This window comes from Cyrtonyx montezumae, unplaced genomic scaffold (genome assembly GCF_038088225.1).
Source record: "Cyrtonyx montezumae isolate F1298 unplaced genomic scaffold, pur_monq_1.0 scaffold_3, whole genome shotgun sequence".
Taxonomy (NCBI): Eukaryota; Metazoa; Chordata; class Aves; order Galliformes; family Odontophoridae; genus Cyrtonyx; species Cyrtonyx montezumae.
The window spans coordinates 31,829,348-31,847,489 of NW_027072034.1; the positions used below are offsets into that span (position 1 = coordinate 31,829,348).

The 18,142-nt window shown below is 57.7% G+C and overlaps 1 protein-coding gene and 1 long non-coding RNA gene across 3 annotated transcripts; one reads left to right on the top strand and one right to left on the bottom strand.

Annotated features, from left to right (window-relative positions):
• Positions 1-282: 282 nt before the first annotated feature.
• On the top strand, positions 283-2,429 carry LOC136053081 (uncharacterized). Of its 2 annotated transcripts, none has more exons than XR_010622591.1 (2): positions 283-365; positions 2,051-2,429. It is a non-coding gene; the product is annotated as an uncharacterized LOC136053081 (long non-coding RNA). The 2 variants fall into 2 exon arrangements; XR_010622590.1 differs by having other exon boundaries at positions 2,063-2,429.
• Positions 2,430-11,228: 8,799 nt separating this feature from the next.
• POU3F3 (POU class 3 homeobox 3) lies at positions 11,229-13,142 on the bottom strand. The gene has a single exon (XM_065743700.1). It carries the CDS (start codon positions 13,116-13,118, stop codon positions 11,784-11,786), a length of 1,335 nt encoding a protein of 444 aa, XP_065599772.1. The 5' UTR covers positions 13,119-13,142; the 3' UTR covers positions 11,229-11,783.
• Positions 13,143-18,142: the final 5,000 nt, after the last annotated feature.

An 18,142-nucleotide genomic window follows, 5' to 3' on the forward strand; every position in this document is an offset into this window, starting at 1 on the left:
CCACTGGACCGCCCGTGCCGCTCCGTGGGGACCCGGGGCAGTGATGGGACGGGGAGAGCGAAGCCGAGCCCCGGCGGTGAGGTGAGGGCGGTGGGACGGCCTCCTCCTCACTTTTTCTATCCCAAAGCAACGTGGGCCACCAAATCAAAGTTGCCCCTCCACCCCCCTCACCCCATACCCGCAGTTCGACTGCGAACTTTCTGCCGGGGTGAGTTCTCCTTTAAGAAAAGGCACAGCTCCTTCTGCCTATTGAACGCTGCTTGTGTGCAGCGTGCAGATGACGCGGGGCCGGAGCGGGACGGCTGGGGCGTAAATCACCGCTCTCCGCAATGGCCCCAGCGGGGAACCCCGTGCCATTGCCCCATGTAAGTCAGCACCGGGGACTGGGACGGGGGGTGGGGGGATGCCGGTGCCAGGCGGGGCGGTGAGCAGCCTCTTTCCTATCGGAGCAGTGATAACGCGCTTTAGGGCCGGACATCTCATTAAATTCCGCGTCTCTCCGTTTTCCGCACCCCGTGCCGTCCAGCTCGGCTACGCGTGGCTCTGTGGAGCGGACAGGAGGAGGGTCGTGGGGGCTCCTCCTTGCCCCCCTCCCCCGCCTTCAGCCCAGGGAGGGTTCGTCACCCCTCCTCCCCCGAGCAGTACGGGGCTCGCCCGCCTCGTCGAGGCTCCCTTCCACCTATGGGGTCAGCCTGGGGCTGCTCTCGGGAGGAGGGAGGGAGAGCGGAGCGGGGCTCCCAGCGGTTCCCCGGCTGTTTGGGTACGAACTCGTTGCGTTGCGGTGGCGGTGCGCCTTCCAATTGAGCCGCTTCTCGGTCCACGCTGGGAAAAGCAGACATGTGTCCTCAATTGTGTGGTACGAAAAACCCGGCTAGGTACTTTGTGATTCCATCTGGAGAAATTAAAAAGCCCGGAGCTGTAATGTTTATTCTTACATAGTTTACAAAAAAAAAAAAAAAAAGAAAGAAAGAAAGGCGGGGCTGGGGTGTGGGGGGGGAAATGTGTGAGACACATGTCTCTGCATAGAACCAAAGTGCTTTCCCTTCTGGTTGCGAAGTTGCATGCAAATGTTTTCGTTTTAGCGCTCGCCACCACCTGTACTTGTACATCGCGGGGAAACTTTTCCCGGCGCTGGTGCTGCGGCACCAATAGTCCTTATTAATGAATTAATTATTATTATGGCTGCTGAATTGACTTAAAGTGCTTCGAAGGCCAAACTAATCCATGTTAATCAGTTACAATTAATTGTGTTTCAGCTGCCGCTTTAAACACAGTTTCCAAGAAAAGGGAGAGATGAGGCAGCGGGTGGGGTGGGGGACGCTGGGCTGTGCCCCCTCTCCCCTCCCCAGCCCTGTCCCGGTGCCCGTGTCGAGGTGCACAGAGGTGCGAAAGGGGAACTTCGGTGCCAAACTGCCGCCCAGATCAGGGGCTGCGGGGTCCCGGAGATTTCCCTCTGCAGTATGCGTTGTGCAGGGGCAGCGAGGCTGCTGTGTACCCCGCGGAGGGGCTGCACCCCTGCCCGGAGCTGCTGGAGGGGGGGAAGAGAGAGAAAACAAGCTCCGCAGGGAGCAGCAGCAGCTGACTCAGAGAGTGGGGCAAAGTGTGGGAAAGCCCCGAGGGGGGAGCCCGAGCACCGGTTGCCCGAACCCCGGGGGGGAGCCTGCAGGCAAGGCTGCCCCTCCTCGGCCTTCTCCTTAGGAGTGACATCCCCCAGAGTGAGGGATGTGGGGAGGAGTGGGGGATAGCTACCCCCTCGGCCATGGGCATGCGAGGGGTCCCCAAAGGCTGAGCTGCCTAAAGCACAGCGCTGCCTCCCACCCCAACCCCACCATTCAGTATGATTCTTTCTTTTCTCTTATGTGAGTCTGCCAAGTGGCAATTGAGGAATCGTAGTCCGACCCATCTTCTCTGGAATTGGGTTCTTGGGATGGGTTTGTTTGTTTTTTCAGTTTTACTTTTTTTCTTCTGCCACTCCGATTCTTAATGATTCGCCCTCCTCTGTGTTTTGCTGTTGCTGGTTTTGTTTTCTCATCTCATTCACTCCGCTCAGCCTCTGCTAAAGACGCCGAATCACCCTCTCCCTGTGCCTGCGGACGGAGCTTGGTGGAGAGCAGAGGCAGAACCCAACCTCGCAACTTCTACCTGCAAGGGAGCAGAGCGCGCACCCCCCACTCCCGCCCCGCAACGAACACAGCCGTAACTCAATGCCAACTGCGGGGAGATGCGTCTTCCACGTGACAGCAGATGATGGAGGAGGTTGCCCACTCCTCTCGGCTGCTCGTACCGCGTGGGGTCGTTCCCTCCGGCTGCGGCGGTGCTGTCCTTCTCGCAGAGACGCAGGAGACGGATTCCCACCTTTGGTCTCCCACCGCAGCGAATTGCTTTTGGAGCTGCACGCATCCTAACCAACTTTTTCCCTGTTTTGTTTTTTTGTTTCGGGAAAAAAAAAATATAATAGTAATAATAAAAATACAACCGAAACGTCCTTGCATTCGTGGGGGCACTTTGTCGTCGAGGCAGCGCTCACGCATGAGCTGATTGCCGGGATCTATTTGCATGCAGCTGCGAGCCCGCGGCCCGGCTGCTGACCGCCGCGCATAAAGGGCCGCGGGGCCGCCCCAGCGGGGCACGGCCCGAGGGCGGGGGCAGGAGGCGGCCTCGCCCCGCGCTCCTGCCGGGGAGATAACTGTCGGCACAGCCCGCAGCGGGACGGGGCCCCCGCTCCCGAGGCTGCAGGTGCGGGAGCCACAACGAAAGGAGCTCCTGCTGGCCCAGGAAAATCTTCCCCCCTTCCCCCAGCGTGCCTCCCAGGGACGAGGGCTGGTAGCAATCCCTTAGTGGAATTTTCAGCGCTTTGAAAATTCCGGTAGTTTTGATGCTCTTTTCCTTCTTTTTTAGCTCCCTCTGGCCCGCAAGGGATCAGGCAGCCCTCTACCTCTGAAGCTAGAGCTCTGGGACCAAACCAGCCCACCAGCCCTCTTCCCCACGCACACACACGCATTGCGAGGACGGATCTGGCTGCGCACAGGACCCCTGCGTGCCCCTCCCGAGGCCTCCATCAGCCCCGGGCTGTGCCACCCCGTCTCCTCCATCCGCTGAAGGTTCCCGGGGCTGGAACCTGCTCCCTCTCGAACCCATCATGAACAAAAGCAGCAGCCCTACTGCGCTGCTCCACGGGGAAACCCCCGTCGCAGGGGCAAAGCGGGGACCCCACGCAGGCTCTCAGCTGTACTCAGCCCCCCCCTCGGTCGCCCCACGCCGCGCTCACAGAGCGTGGGACGGGTGGTGGGGGCGTGATCGGCGCCCGTTTGCCCCCAGCCCCGTGGAGGGCCCCGTGGGGAAATGGCAGCAGCGGAGAGCAGCAGGAGGGGATGGAGCCGCCAGCAGCTCCGTTGGGGGGTGGGGGGGGGGGGCTGTCCGCTTGGCTTTGGGGTTTGTTTTCCAGGGGTTTCGGGACAATGGCCGGAGCGCATCACTCGTTCCCGTGGGCAATGCCTCCCTGTATGACGTGAGGATGCAGTTGGGGGCCGAGGAACAAAGCGTGTCAAGATAACGGGTCCCCTCCTTTTGTTTATGCCATTTATCGCGACAGGAGTCCCTCTGGCCCCGCTGCGAGGCGTCAGCACGGACCTGGCCGAGCAGCAGCGCCGTGGGAGAACTCAAAGAAACTGCATCGCCACCACAACAAGGAGGGCACCGAGCCCAAGGGCTGCAGGTACGAGGTGCTTCCTCGGAGCTGCCGTGCCCGGATATCCACCTGCCGTCCTGGCATCAGCCATCCCCGCGTCGACCAGCTCGGGGTGACCCCAGCCCAACATCAGCAGGAAGGGAAATAGCGTTGCGTTCGCACACATGTGGCTTCAGAGTGATGAAGCTCTCATCGTCTTAAAAAAACAAAACAAAGCAACACCACCCCCCTTCCCCCCCCTCCCCCCCAAAAAAAAAATCCCTAACAAAATAATTCTCTTAATTACAATAACCTAACGGTAGCAGAAACCTGAGCGTTTGTTGACTCATTTTCCTCTCCTCGAGGTAGCGGATGGTATTTAAAGTTCAACACTTTGCACAGCGCCTTGTTTAGTTTAATTTCCCCGACAATCTCGGCGATTTCAGCAAATGGAGTTAAGAATTTTTGTACACATTTGAGTATGGATCTGCATAAAACACAGAAGAGAGCAGAAACGGGGAGAGGAGATTTTCGGGTTTTAAGAGGAGAAGGAAATGTGTGCTTGCATGTGTGTGTGAGGGGGGTGAGAGTGAGAGAGAAACAAATGGAAACCCTTCCACGTCAGTCTGTGGCTTCAGCGTGGACTCTGGAACAAACATCTATTGGATCTCTTTGAGCAACGTCCCGCTCGGGCAGATGGGGCCCTGTTGTGAATGAGAGATCCAGAAGATGAAAGAAATGTGTGCAGCTCCAGCACAATCCTTCACCCACCCGTTCCTCCCCCCCCCCATTTAGGAAGATTAGTTTCAGCTCCGCTTTTCTGGGCCCATTTTCTGTCGAGGAAGGGCTATCTCAGTGATCAATGCCCAGCGGTTCTCATTCCTTTTGTGCGTGGTAAATATTCGGGTTGTCTCGAACTTGGCGGGGAGGTGGAGAGCGCAGCCCAAGCCCAACCTCTGGTGTCCACCTCCTCTGCATCCCACCTGCACGCAGACGGGTGGGAAAAACCCCCAAGAAACAAAGGCAAGGAGCCAAAAGAGCCCCAGCCCCACACCTCCCTATCACCACGCACTCGCTTAGGGTATTTCAGCTTTGGACAAGGGGTCTACCTGGCTGCGTGCAACCAGGCTGGAGCGCGGCGGAGCTCCAGCTGGAAGCAGAGCCTGCAGCTGAGCGAGCACCGCACATCGGCCCGACAGAGCTGGCAGCATCGCGTCGCCGAGCACTTCCAAAACTAATAACAAAAAGGTTACTATATATAAAGCCTCGCTGCATCCCACACCGCCTCAAGTTGTTTAAATTTCGAGTTTATGCACATAAACATAGCAGCCATGCGGTTCCCTATTAGCCAGCCCTTGCTTGTTTAAAGCAATTCATTTCAATTTGAAAGGATGGCTCCGGACTCAGGGACAGTCAGCAGTCCCTGGGATTTCTGCACTCAACCTCGGGACCTCGAAAAGAAACAGTGTCTGTCTGTGCCATTTCACGCACACGTCTCGGAGCCTTGATGCTGGGTTTAGGAGCAGGCCTACCAGCAACAAGGGGTCCATCCTCAGCTCTTTTCCCCTTTTTAATACTTTTCCATTCCCATCCCAGCTCCCTCTGAGGAAGGAATAGTACCCCATCTGTAGACCTTGGAAGGCACAGCATAGCAGTGGGACCTGAAAGCACCATCCCCGTATGCAGCAGTCCTACCCACAGGACAATGAGGGAACACACAGGGTGCCCAAACACCTGGCACTGGAGGCCTGAAATCCACCCCAAGCTGCCACTAAGGAAAGTTTGCACCCAAACTGAAGGCTCTACGGGGTTCAGTGCTGGTGTCAAATGGGTTCCAACCATCCCAAGCCTACAGTAAAGCCCTCCGCTCGGTATATGGCCGTCTTGTCAGTAAGTGTGCCTCGCTGAGCCCCTCTGTTTGCCTTGGAGGTGTCGTGCTGACAGAGCACTGCCTCTTTGCCCCTCAACAGGAACAATTCAGGAAAGTTCTGTTTAGCTTTCTGCCCGTGTAGCTGCAGAAACATGTGCTATCAGAAACAAGCCCATGTTGGAAGGTATCGTTTTCAACATGTGAGTGGGAAACATATGCACTGGCACAATCCTACTGCTCTGTAAGGGCTGCACTCAGAATTTTGGCTTTTAGTCTCAACTCTGTTAGGGAGATGCAAAATGGAAGGGAACGCGCTTATTTGTGCTGCAGCCTCGTGATAGTCATCCTATAACCGTTAGGAAGAGAAGCAAAACACTCTGCTGGAGCCCTGGGTGAGCCCGACACTGGGGGACTCGAGGCTTCACAGGTTCTCACTTCACTGCCTTTCTTCCCTTCGGACTTGTTATATGGGCTTTTTAAATCTTTTATTTATTTATTTGTTTATTTTTGTCTGCTGTTGAATGTTTTAAAGTAAGCAGAGGTCAAATCCTGCTGAGAGAGCTCTCTCCCTCTGTCACAAACTCACATTTGGAAAATGCCTCCCCCTCCAAACCAGCCTTCCCCTTACAGGGGAGAAAAGAGAACCTTTAAAGAGAGCTGTGGACAGGGGGACCCCTGGTTCCTTGGTGTCCTTCTGGCAGGCAAACCCCATGGAAAAACACATCTGTACCCAATCCAATTTAACATGGTTTGGGGTCCACACAATTGAGAGTCCTTTTTAGCACTTTCAAGGGGTAAAAAAGAATAAAGGAGCAGGGAGAGAAAGTTTGAATTTAACCATTTGCTGATGAAAAAACCACCACAAGCAAAGCCCCAGCTAACAGCAAACTGAGTGTCTGTCCTACAGGCGGCCCTTTCTGCGAGAGAGGGGCCTGGGGGTGCACAATGGTGCACAAAAAGCTCTAAGTGCTGCCAGCAGCACCCTGTGCCCAAGCCATTTACAGTGCCCGGCCTGCTGGGGTGGCACGGAGCAACCTGGGCAGGGCAGGGGGTTTGGGGGCGCTGGAGGCATATATACACACAGAGGGCTGTGTGTGTATATACATCTTTATATATAGATCTAGATGTAGGTGTAGAGTCTATGTTTAAACCCTCCTATATATATGCACAGCCCTCCTTGGATGAGGTCATTTTCCCATATAGAAGGGATTGGGTGTGCGATGCCAACATCCATCACCAAGATCCCGTATTTCCACAGATCTGAGACAGCAGCAAGCACAGAAGTGGAACTACACTGGGGAGATACACACTCAGGAGACACACGCTGCGAGAGGGGTCCCTTGGGCTCCTCTCCTACCCAAGCAGCAGCTTACCCCATGCCCACAGCTGGTTCAGAAAAGGGCTGGGGCTGCAACGTCAAGTTTTTGCCCCCCATCCCTTTCCACAACGATACTATCACACTGCGGGTTAAGATACAGATGCATCTTTCTCCCGTGGCTCCAAATGTCTCAATGTTTTTGGATTTGGGAAAAGTGCAGGGGGCGGGGGGGGGTGGGGGGGGGGATGAAGGGAGAGAGACTGCCTGAACGCGATGCTCGGGAAGGTTTCGCCTTCCAGCTCCCGGTGGCACCGGCAGACAGCTCCATTAAAAAAGTGGTTTTCCAGCGCTCTCAAAAAGCCGTTATTTTTTTACATCGCTTTTAGGAAGATGGATTAACAAAACATCGCGTTTCAAGCCACTCTGATCTGTAATTAAACGGAGGAGCCGGTTTGTATTCTCCTATGGCTTTTACAGAAGTTGCAGTGATCCAAAGTCAGGTTGCTGTGTCAGAGTGGCATTTTTATTAATGAGAACACAAAAAGCTTGCATATTCTTAGCCCGGCTTGAATTTAGTTGCTAAGCAACCGCTGTATGGTAATTCATCCGCGAAATTTAAATCTTTCAGAAAGGACGCTGCGCTGTGCTCAATGCTCGCCACGAGGAAAACAACCGCGTGGGACCCGCGGCAGCTGCCGCCCCGCCGCCCTCCGCCCCGGGACGGCCCCGGCCAGGCTCTGCCGCCCGTGGGCTGCCCGCAGCCGACCCGGAGGTGGCGGGAGGGAGGCGGGAGGGACCCCGCCAGCGCCGCCCCGTCCGCCCGCGGCCGATTCCCACGCGTGGGCGCCGCCGGCCCCCGGAGCGCGGCCCCGCTGCTCGCTCGGAGCGCGGCCGGCGGTCACCCCTCCGCTTTTTGTCTCGCCGAAGAGTCTCGGCCGAAAGCAGCTCCCTACTGCTGTGTCATTGACACCGCGGGGTCGCTCGCTGCCTTTCTCTCGCCTTTCCCGAGCCTCTCTTCGAAGCCTGCGCCCGTTGCTTAATTCCGAAGTGCGGCTGAAATTACCGCGCGGGGACCCGGAGCTGCGGCTCTGCCATCCGCACTACACTGCTCTCCCTGCCCCGAGCCCACTCCCGGGGCTACCACTTGTTGCTCCCCTTTTGAGTGTGAGTCGTGGAGCAAACGGAGGGGCCCCGCCCGCAGCCCCAGCCCCGCTCCAACGGGAGCGATGCGTGCGCACCTGCCCAGATGTGCACAGCAGCGGCACGGAGGTGTCGATCATTGGTTACAAAAATCAGCGAATAACTACAGCAAGACGCGGTCACCTTCGACGGGATAAATATTTCACAAATATATAATTTAAGGAAAAAAAAAAAAAAACCCGCCCAAATCGAGTTGTTAAAATTATTTAAGGTCTTACACTTACTGATAGAATAATCAACAGTATACACTGCGTTTCGTATCAGAGCCGATTGCTCTCCACGTAAAGCCGTTCGCACAGAGCAGGTGATGAGCACCGCGGTGTGCACGCACGAGGCACCAAACACGAGGGCTGTTTCGGGCCCATTCCGATGGGAACCGCCGCTCCAAAACCAACGCGGACGACGGCTGCAATGCACCTGGGGGGATGGAGTGAGAGCACCCGGCCCAGGGCTGGGAATGAGGAGCACCAAGCGATCCCTGCTAGGGACGGCCCGGGCTGAGCGATGGGAACTTTGTGGGACGTTGGTTTTAGAGAGGAGAAAAAAAAAAATGAGGAAGAAGAAGAGGGAGGAGGAGGAAAACGATACCGACTCAGTTCCACGCACAGAAGGTTGATATTATAAATGAAAACAATTACTGAGTGCATTAGGAGATGTGGCGATACACGACAATATTTTCATTATTTACACGTGCAACGACACGAGCCCTCAGCTCTCACCTATCCCGGTTATCTCTGACGTTCCCAAATGCATTCAGAAGTGCTCAGTTGGGGGCGGGGGAGGGGGGGTTGACCACGGCCTCACTTTTTTCGCACAATAACTCCGCATTTGGCAGAGTCCGCGCAGCCGAGCGCTGTCCCTGCCCAGCCCCGGCCCCTCTGCCCCGGCACGCAGCCGAGGCCATCCCCTAGCAGCGCACAGCGCGAAGCCTTTTGTGACCGTCCAAACGTGGGCACCAAACACCACCGAGAGATGCACGCGTTCCCTCTCCGTGGCTGACATTTGTCCGCGAAAAAGCCGTTCCCGGGCCCGGAGCTCCGGGAGGCGAACAAAGAACCGCTGCCGTCACCTTCCTTTTTTTTCTTCCTCTTTTATTACACTTAAAATCTGCCTTTTTTCTTCTTCTTTTTTTTTTTTTCCCTTTCCTTTCCTCCTTACCAGCGAGGCCCTGAGCATCGCACAAACCCCCCGACAATGCGATGGTGCCACGATCCGGCGCTACGACGCCCGGCGCACGGCCGCGATTCACGGGCTGACACCGCCGGCAACGACAGCTCGGGAGGGAGAGGAGGGGAGGAAGGAACCGCGGGGCCGGGGCTGCTCACGGAGAGCCCCCGCACGGCGGCTGTGGGGCGGTTGGGATGGGGGGAGGGGAGGGTCAACCCGTCCCCACCGCAGCGGCCGAGGAGCACCGCGTCGCGTTCGGCGCACCCGCGTGACAGCGCTGCTGCGGGAGCACGGAGCACCCACGGCCGGAGCCCCAGCAGCAGCAGAGCAGCGTGCGGGGCGGAGGGGGTGGGGGGATGGCTGGAAGCAACCCCCTGGCCATCCTTCCAGGGAAAGAAAAGCACCTTCTCCTTACACCCTGCAGATAAACCAGGCACGAATCTTTCCAAGACACAAGATAACTGGTCAAAACAACGCACGTACCCCATCAGCCCCGTCCCCTTCTTTTGAACAACACCGAACTTTTGGCAGCACCGCCGTCTCCTCCGGCTCCCTCCTCACCTCCCCCCCCACCCCACACACACAACCCCCCCCTCCTCCCTCTCTCCGCAGCGTCACACGGCGCAGCCCCGCGCTGTCCCTTCCGCGGGGCCCCGCGCAGTGCCCGCACTCAGCGCGGTTCCCTCCGCCCCAAGCGCGGCCTCAGCTGAACTTTTTTTTTTCGGCCCCGCGTCGGATGCAGCAGACACAGAGTCGTTCATTCTAACAAATTTATTTTCTCAATCAGCTCTTACGGAATCACTACTCAAATTAAATTACAATCAAATTATCACATCAAAAGATACCCTTATTACCTAACAACTGTCCATAGTTTCATTTCATTTTGATTTGTGCTCGTCTGAAAAAAACACGTAATACAAGATCTGGGGAAAAAATAAATTACCGTTTTGCAGCAGTTCATAGGTATTCTGAATAAAATATTAAAAGAAGTCATTTAATGAAAATATAAAGCAAATTTTTTTTTCTTTTTTTTTCTTTTTTTTTTTTTTTTTAGATCAACAACGGATCTAACAATTCTATATTGCCGTCTTTTTGAAAAGTCTGTTTATTAAAACCTACCAAAAACACTGCTTGGAAATGGCAGTATTATATAATCACATCCACAGCACCCATTCAATCAAAGTTGGCAACGGATTTAGGAGAGGAGAAGTTCAGATAAGTGCAGCTGCAGATGCTCAGTCCTTCTAAATCCCTTTATCTGAATCAGTCCAGAAATAAAAAATAAAAATATTAATAAAAAAAATATTAGCAGTGGATTTTTTTTTAATTTTTTTTTTAATGACTCTTCCGTGATGATTGGCAGCCGTCAGGAGCGGGACTGTGACAGCCCCGAACGGTTTCCCTTCCTCTCGCTGCTCCCTCAATTCAGCGCAGTCCTTCTATGGAGCTCCAACTTTAGGGACCAGCGGCCACTCCAACCCCCCCCCCCCCTTCCCCCCCCCTCGGTTTCTGTCTATCTCCCCCCCTCCCGCCCCCCTCTCCTCAGGGTCAGTGTTCGGTGTGCGGGCATGTATTTCCATAGTTTTGTTCTATAGCTATACCTATATATATAGATAAATATATATATATGTATTTGCCTCCCTACGCAGTCTGCTTGTTTTTTAGTGCTGTGTGCATATTTTCATTATTATTATTATTTTTCTTCCTGGAAAAAAAAAAAGTGGCCCTTCTCATTCTGCAGAATATATCGCTCTATAGATATCTATGTTCTCAGAGTGGATGTCTGCCTTGCACCAAAATCCTACGGTTTGGCCAAGAAAAACAGAGGTGCTGGCACGCAGCAGGCCCCCTCTGATTAATCACATCGTTCTGCTTCTGCTTCCCTTTTTTTTTTTTTTTCTTTTTTGGATCGCTCCCATTGAGAAAAATCAAAATCGAAATCAAAATAAAAGAAAGAAAATAAATAAAGAAAATAAAGAAAAAAATTAATAAAAAAGGTGGGAAGGGGTAGAGGAAAGGCAAGGGAAAAAAAAAAAGTTTCCGTGATTGAGAAAAGAGCCCTTTGGGGATAGGGGAGAGAGCACGGCGGGGAGGAGGGGAGAGGTGCAGACCCCATCGGTACGAGAGGGGCTCACGGGGGGGCGAAAAGCAAAACCCCGAACAGAAACCCAAGGCAGAACCCACCCGGCCGAGCCCTCTTCCCACAGCAGCCCCCGGCACATCTGCAGTTTTGGTGCATTACGCATCTCCACCCCGTTCTCCCAACGCAGCGGAAACGCTCTCGCTCGGCTCGACCTTCCCCGGCGCTCCCTTCTCGGTATCGATCCCGCATGGATAGATAAGATACAGGCGCCCGCCTCTATCCGTACATATACCGACACGGGCGGTCCGAGCGAGCCCGGACCGCGAGCGCGTGTGTGTGTGAGTGCGTGCGTGCGTGCGTGTGAGTGTGAGTGTCCGTGTCCGTGTGTGTGAGCGCGGCACCGCCGCCGCCGCCGCCGGAGCGCTCCCGGTGCGGCCCCGGCTCGGCCCGGCCCGGCCCGGCCCCGCGGAGCCCCCGCTCACTGCACGCCGCTCTGCAGTCCGTGGTGAGGGGGCGGCGTGTCGGAGCTGACGGCGCCGACCTGCGAGTAGACATCGTCGGGGGTCTGCTGCTGGATCCCCGGCGGGGTCATGCGTTTCTCTTTCTGCCTCCGATTGCAAAACCAAACCCTGACCACCTCCTTCTCCAGCTGCAGGCTGTCCGCTAGGTTCGTAATCTCCTGGGCGGAGGGCTTGGGGCATTTCAGAAAGTGGCTCTCCAAGGCCCCCTTGACACTCACCTCGATGGAGGTCCGCTTCTTCCTCTTCCTGCCCTGCGCCGCGATCTTGTCGATGCTGGTGGGGCTGCCGGTGGAGGAGTCGGCTTCCTCCAGCCACTTGTTCAACAAAGGCTTCAGCTTGCACATGTTCTTGAAGCTGAGCTGCAGGGCCTCGAAGCGGCAGATGGTGGTCTGCGAGAAGACGTTGCCGTACAGGGTGCCCAGCGCCAGCCCCACGTCGGCCTGCGTGAAGCCCAGCTTAATCCGCCGCTGCTTGAACTGCTTGGCGAACTGCTCCAGGTCGTCCGAGGTCGGCGTGTCCTCGTCCGAGTGCGCCTCGTGGCTGTTGACGGCGCCGTGGTGCGGCGCGTGGTGCCCGGGGTGCGGGTGGTGGTGGTGGTGGTGGTGCCCGGGGTGCTCGCCCAGCTCCGCCGCGTCTCCGCCGCGCACCAGCCCGGGGTGCACCAGGCTCTGCCCGCCGCCCGCGGGGCTCAGCATGCCGTTCACCGTGAAGCCCCCGGGCTGCGAGTAGAGGAGCGACTGCTGCTGCTGCTGCCCGCCGGCCATGGCGGGCAGGTGGGCGGCCGCCGCCGCCGCGCCCCAGGCCGCGGGGTGCCCCTGGTGCGGGGGGCCCAGGTGGGGCGGCCGGTGGTGCAGCGCCGCGCCCGCGTGCAGCTCCTCTCGCCCGCCGCCGCCCTTCACGTCGGGCGGCGGCGGCGGCGGCGGCTGCTGGGGGCTGCCCGTCATGCCCACGGGGCTGCCGGACCAGGGCGAGCCCGCTTCGGCGGCGGCGGCGGCGGCGGCGGCGGCGGCGGCGGCGGCGTGGGGCAGGGCCGTCACCCACTGGTGGGCATGGCTCAGCATATGGCCGCCGTTGCTGGCGGCCATGGCGCCCGGCATGAAGTCGCTCTGGACCATCTTGGCCGCCGGGTCGCCGCGGTAGCCGCCCGCCACCGAGGTGACGGCCACGCCGCCCGGCTGCATGCCCCCGCCGCCGCCGCCGCCGCCGCCGCCGCCCGAGTCGGCGTGGACGATGGAGCCGGCCGCCAGGATGCCGTTGCCGGGGAGGTAGGGGTTGGAGGTGGCCGCGGCCATCCCGCGCCCGCCGCCCGCCGCTCGCCCCCGCCGCGCCGCCGCAGCCGCCGCCGCAGCCGCCGCCGCGCCGCCGCCGCGAGCGCCCTTGCCCGGCGCTGCCGGGGCCGCTGCCGGGGCCGCCGCCCGCGCCGCCGCCGCCGCCGCCGCCGCCGCCTTCCCAGCGTCGCCGGGGCGCCGGGCGCGGGGTTCACCTGCTAGCGCCGCGCCGCGCTCCGCTCCGCCCGTCCGCCGGCCGTCCTGCGCTGGGCGAGCGCCGGGGCTGCTCGCCTGCCGCCGCTCGGTGCTGCCGGTGCCGCCGGGGTGATGATGATGGTGGGGTTGGTGGTGGTTTGTTGTTGTTGTTGTTGTTGTTGTTGTTGGTTGTGGGGGTTTCTTTCTTTTTTTTTTTTTTTGGCTTTTCTCTCTCGTTTTCCGGGGGGGAAAAAAAAATAATAAAATAAATAAAAGGAGATTTGCGCTTTTCGCTTCTCCGCCTTCTTCTCGCCCGACTTTGCCGCCGCTCGCGGGGAGGAAACCAAACAAAGGCTAAAAAGCGGCCGGGAGGGGGGGGGGACCGGCGAGCCCCCGCGCTTCGCCCCGGCGCTCCCCTAGGAGTACATCTCCGCCGCGCAGCCTTCCCCGCTCCGAGCGAAACTTTTCCTCCTCTTCCTCCTCCCGGCGCGGAGCGGAGGGGGGGGGGAGGGGGGGCAGGGGGGGGGAATCTCTCGTCCTCTCTCTCCGGCTCTCCTCTCCTCCTCGCTCTCCGTTCGCTCTTTTATTCGCAAGTTTCGCCGGCGTCCGGAGCAAACTTCCCGCAGTGATGCTGCTGGCGGTGATGATGCATTTCTCAAAGTTGCGCCGCCGCCGGAGCGCTCATTGCCCCGTGCAGGCAGCGCGTCGCCGCTGCCCTTCCGCCGCAGCCCCGGCCCGAGCCAGGCATGGTCTCTCCCTGCTTCTCCTCGAGGAGCTCGGATTAAGAAAAAAAAAAAAAAAGTAAAAAAAAAAAAAAGAAAAATCCCAAAGTTGGGTTCTCTCGGCACCTCGCGGGTTGTTTCTCCCTCTCGCGCTCTCTCTCTCTCTCGTTCTCTCTCGTTTCGTTTCGCTTTTTTTTTTTTTTTTTTGTGTTTGTTTTGCTTTTTTTTTCTCTCTCTCTTTTTTTTTTTTATTTTAATTCCAGTAGTTGGTCGAGGGAGGAGGAGGAGGCGGAGGAGGAGCGCCTTTGCCGGAGAGGTGTGCGTATGTGTGTGTGCATATATGGTATCCTTTATACACTAACTCCGGCGGGGAACTTGGCTGCCGGGCTGGCGGCGCGCACTGCCGGGGCCGGAGTCCCGCCGCTCGCCTCTCCCCGCCTCCCTCTCCCGGGCCGTGCCCGCTCCCTCCCCTCCCTCCGCCCGCCCTCCCTCCCCGCTCGGGGCCGCCCGGCCCCGCAGCTCGGCGCCCGCCCGCCGCCGCCCCCGCCGATTGGCCGCCCGCCCCGTGACGGACAGCGCGGCCCCCCTTCCGCCCGTTCCGATTGGCTGCTTTTTAATTTAGGCAAAGCTGGAAGTGCCCCCCCCCCACCCATCACACCCCCCCCCGGCTTCTCCTTTCCTCGCCTCTTTTTTTTTTTTTTTTTTTTCCCTCCGCCCCCATCTCCCCTCCCTCCCTCCTTCCTCCCCTCCATCCGTCCCTGCCCTCCTCCCCTTAACTCTTCGAGCCCGGCGAGCGGGTTTGTGTGTGTGTATGCGTGTGTGCGGGGGGGGCACCATAATTAATGACAACAACAATAACGGCAGCACCAGAAACAACAGCACCATCCCCACCTTTATGCTCCCCTCCTCATCCCATCTCTTTGCCCCCCCCCCCCCCCCCGGGATGCTTCCCCCTCCTATTTCCTTCTTTCCCCTATTTCTCCCTTTGTCTGCCCCCGGGGCCGCCCCGTCGGGAGGGAAGAGGGTGGGGGTGGTGATGGTGGTGGTGAGGGGGGGGGAAGACAGGAGGGAGCCCCGGGCGGGTGGAAAGGGTTAATGGGGGCGGGGGAAGGCGAGATGCGCCCAAGCGGAAACGCCGCGCACGGGCGGCCTCAGTGAACCGAGGGGGAAAAAAAAGAAAGGAAAAAAAAAAGAAAAGGGAAAGTGGCGACAACAACAGCGCGGGCGGACCGAGCGCTCCGCGGGGACTGGCAGCGCGGGGGCACCGCTCGGAGCTTCGGGGTTCCCACGCCACGCGTGTCCGCGCCAGAGCGTGGGGGAGCCCCGAGTGGAGAGCGGTGGTGAACCCCAACAGAACGAGGTTGAGTGGAGGGGGGGGAGTTATTTTTGTGTCCCCGAAGGTCTTCTGTTTTATATTTCTTCAAATCTCTAGCAAAACCCCAACACAGATTCCATTGACTCAACGGGAGATCTCCAGGTGCAGCCGCTCGAGCGGTCCGTGCCAGAGCCCGTGTTTTCCTTTCCAGCCGATTTTGCTTGGATCGGGCTCAAAAAGCCGAGCGAGTCTCGTGTTTTGTTTACACTGAATGGGGAGGATAGGAGCGGTGCCATGGGGCCGTCTTTCATTAATATACAGTGAGGATTTTGTCTAAATTACCGCTATGAATTTCACAGTGCGCGCTTTCAAAAGCCGTCTCAGGTGGCCCGATGGAACGTGATAGCGCCTCTGCAAACAGATCCACGTCTGAATATAGAGGGGGGGGGGAGGGAGAGCCCCCCCACCCCTAAATAATAATAATAATAATAACAATAATAATAATAAAAATATATCCCCCCCCCACCTCCCATGAGCAGCAACAAGATAAGGCAGCGGCGGGAGCAGCGCCTTTTATTTAAAAGAAGAAAAAAAACCCACAACTTAGTTCCCCAACTCTTCCCGCCCCCCTCCCTCGCGGAGTGTGATTGTTTTGTCTGGAAAAAAACCCAAAGTATAACAAGGGGAGAACAGTTAGTGCTGATTTCCATTTGCATAAATTTTCATATATTTTGGTGAAAATAATAGACGGGCGGAGAGCGGGGCTCGGCGGAGTCAGTGCGAGGGAAAAGCGGAGCGGGAAGAGCCGCGCCGGAGCCGAGAACGCGCGGTGTGCCCCCGTCACCCCATTAAAACCCAAAATTAAAGCAAAAATGTATCTCCTCAGTGCTGGGAGTGCGCTCGGTAAGTGCTTGGCATTTTTTTTTTTTTTCATCTACTTTTCTTGCCTGTTGGATGGGTGTTTTTCAACAGCTTCAGGACAAGGCGGGGAAACCCACGGCAACTGCTTGGGAGGGAGCAGCATTAGAGAGAGAAAAAAAAAAAAAAAGCGGGGGGGGGTGGGGGGGCCGTAGGGGGGGGGGATGGGAAAGGGAAAAAAAAAATCTCCACCAAACTGCACCGTAGTGCTGAAATATTCCAGCCAGCGCGGATTGGTTCCGGCGCTCGGGTGGCACAGCGCTTCTCGGGGCTGGGGAGGTTGCTGGAGGCTGCTTCACTTTTCATTATTGTATCACTCGGGCCTGGGCTGGGTGGGGGTGGCGTGGGGGTGGATAAAGAAAGGTCTGGAAAACGCACCGCTCTGGCCGGGCCGCACCTGCTGTCCCGGGGACGCGCAGGGGGGTGAACGCCGTGAGCAGGGGTCGGCGGTTCGGGGGAGGGACGGGGGCGGCCAGGGAGAGCGGAGAGCTGAGCTCGGGCCCGAAGGTCCCGGGTCGGTGTGCCCGGACAGAACTCCCGGCTCTGGTGGGCTCAGCGTCGTCGGTACCGCTCTGTATAGTGTAGGGTGAAATCAGTAGGCCCGTTAAGGCGCCTGAAAACTTCTCCCGGCTTCAATATCCCGTGACGCGACTTTATTTTCATTTTTTCCGCGCTATTTTCAATACATGGATATATATCCCACTCCCTTCCTTCCCCCCCCTCCCCCCCCTCCGCACCCGTCGCTGCTCTTTTGGACGCGCGATCCTCGCCATCACCCTAATTCCCTCGCATGAGTCCTTTGGCAGCGGTCGATGGGCAGATCAATGGGGGCTGGGGGGCCCGGGAGGTGTCGGTTTCCTCGCGGGGGGAGCAGAATCGCTCATTTTCCACTTCTCTCCGCCGCCCGGCGCTCCTTTGAGCGGGGTTAACTCTGTGCGCTCCATCGGAACAGATGCCGCATAGAGCTGCTCCCTCCCGATCATTTGTTTCCTTGATGGGGGAACATTTCTGAGCAGAACATATTGGTTGCCATAGAGAAAGAAATAAAAGGAAGAACACTAGTCACATTAAGCTATATGTTTGTGCACTGGGCTTTAGATAAAAGGGCCCCAGTTCGGCCAAAGAGAGCGGAGCCAAACCAGAGCCCCTCCACTTCCCCCGAACCACCTCGCTTTTCTCGGGGACTTTTACAGTTGAAACATGGAAGCTAATTTTATTGGTCCTCGTTAATTTTATACGACACGGCTTGCTGCACAAAACCAACTTTCCGAGTGCTCCCGGGGCGGCGGGAGGACACCAGGGGGCGCCGTGGGCCCCTCCCGGCCCCGCTCAGCCCTGCGCAGCGCTGCGGGCACCCCGGGAGCGGCCCGGGACTGCGGGATTGGGGGGGCGATGCCTCCGAGGGACCCGAGCCCGTCAAGGGAGTGAGGGCATCAATTACACACCGGATTAATTTTGATTTTCATTTATTTATTTGTTGTCCAAATAGAGCGCTTAAGTCTGTGGAGACGCAATAAAGCGACTCGTGATCCGTCCCGTCCGTCCCGCCCCCCCCTCTCCCTCCGTTTATTTATTTCTTTTAAAATTATTATTAGATCATTTAATATCTAATTGCTGTGTTAAACCTGGAAAAGCAGCCTTTTTACTATGTTTTTTCTAATTCTTTAGATTTTGATTATGCCGTGAGCTGATGGCCCCTCCCTTCCGCCCCTCCCGCTCCCCACGCTGCGGGAGCAGCTGGCCGAGCCCCCGTCCCTCCCCCCCACCCCCTCCCCCGCCTTCCCGAGTACAGCGTGACTGGGCCCGCGGGCGTCAACCTTGGCTCAGCCCGACGGCGCGCACGGTTCCGCGCTTCCCTTCGCCAACGCGCGTGGGCTCAAGTCACTGTCTCAAGAACC

Coding starts and splice junctions, on each gene's coding strand:
- POU3F3 (XM_065743700.1), bottom strand. CDS start 13,118: ATGGCCGCGGCCACCTCCAACCCCTACCTCCCCGGCAACGGCATCCTG.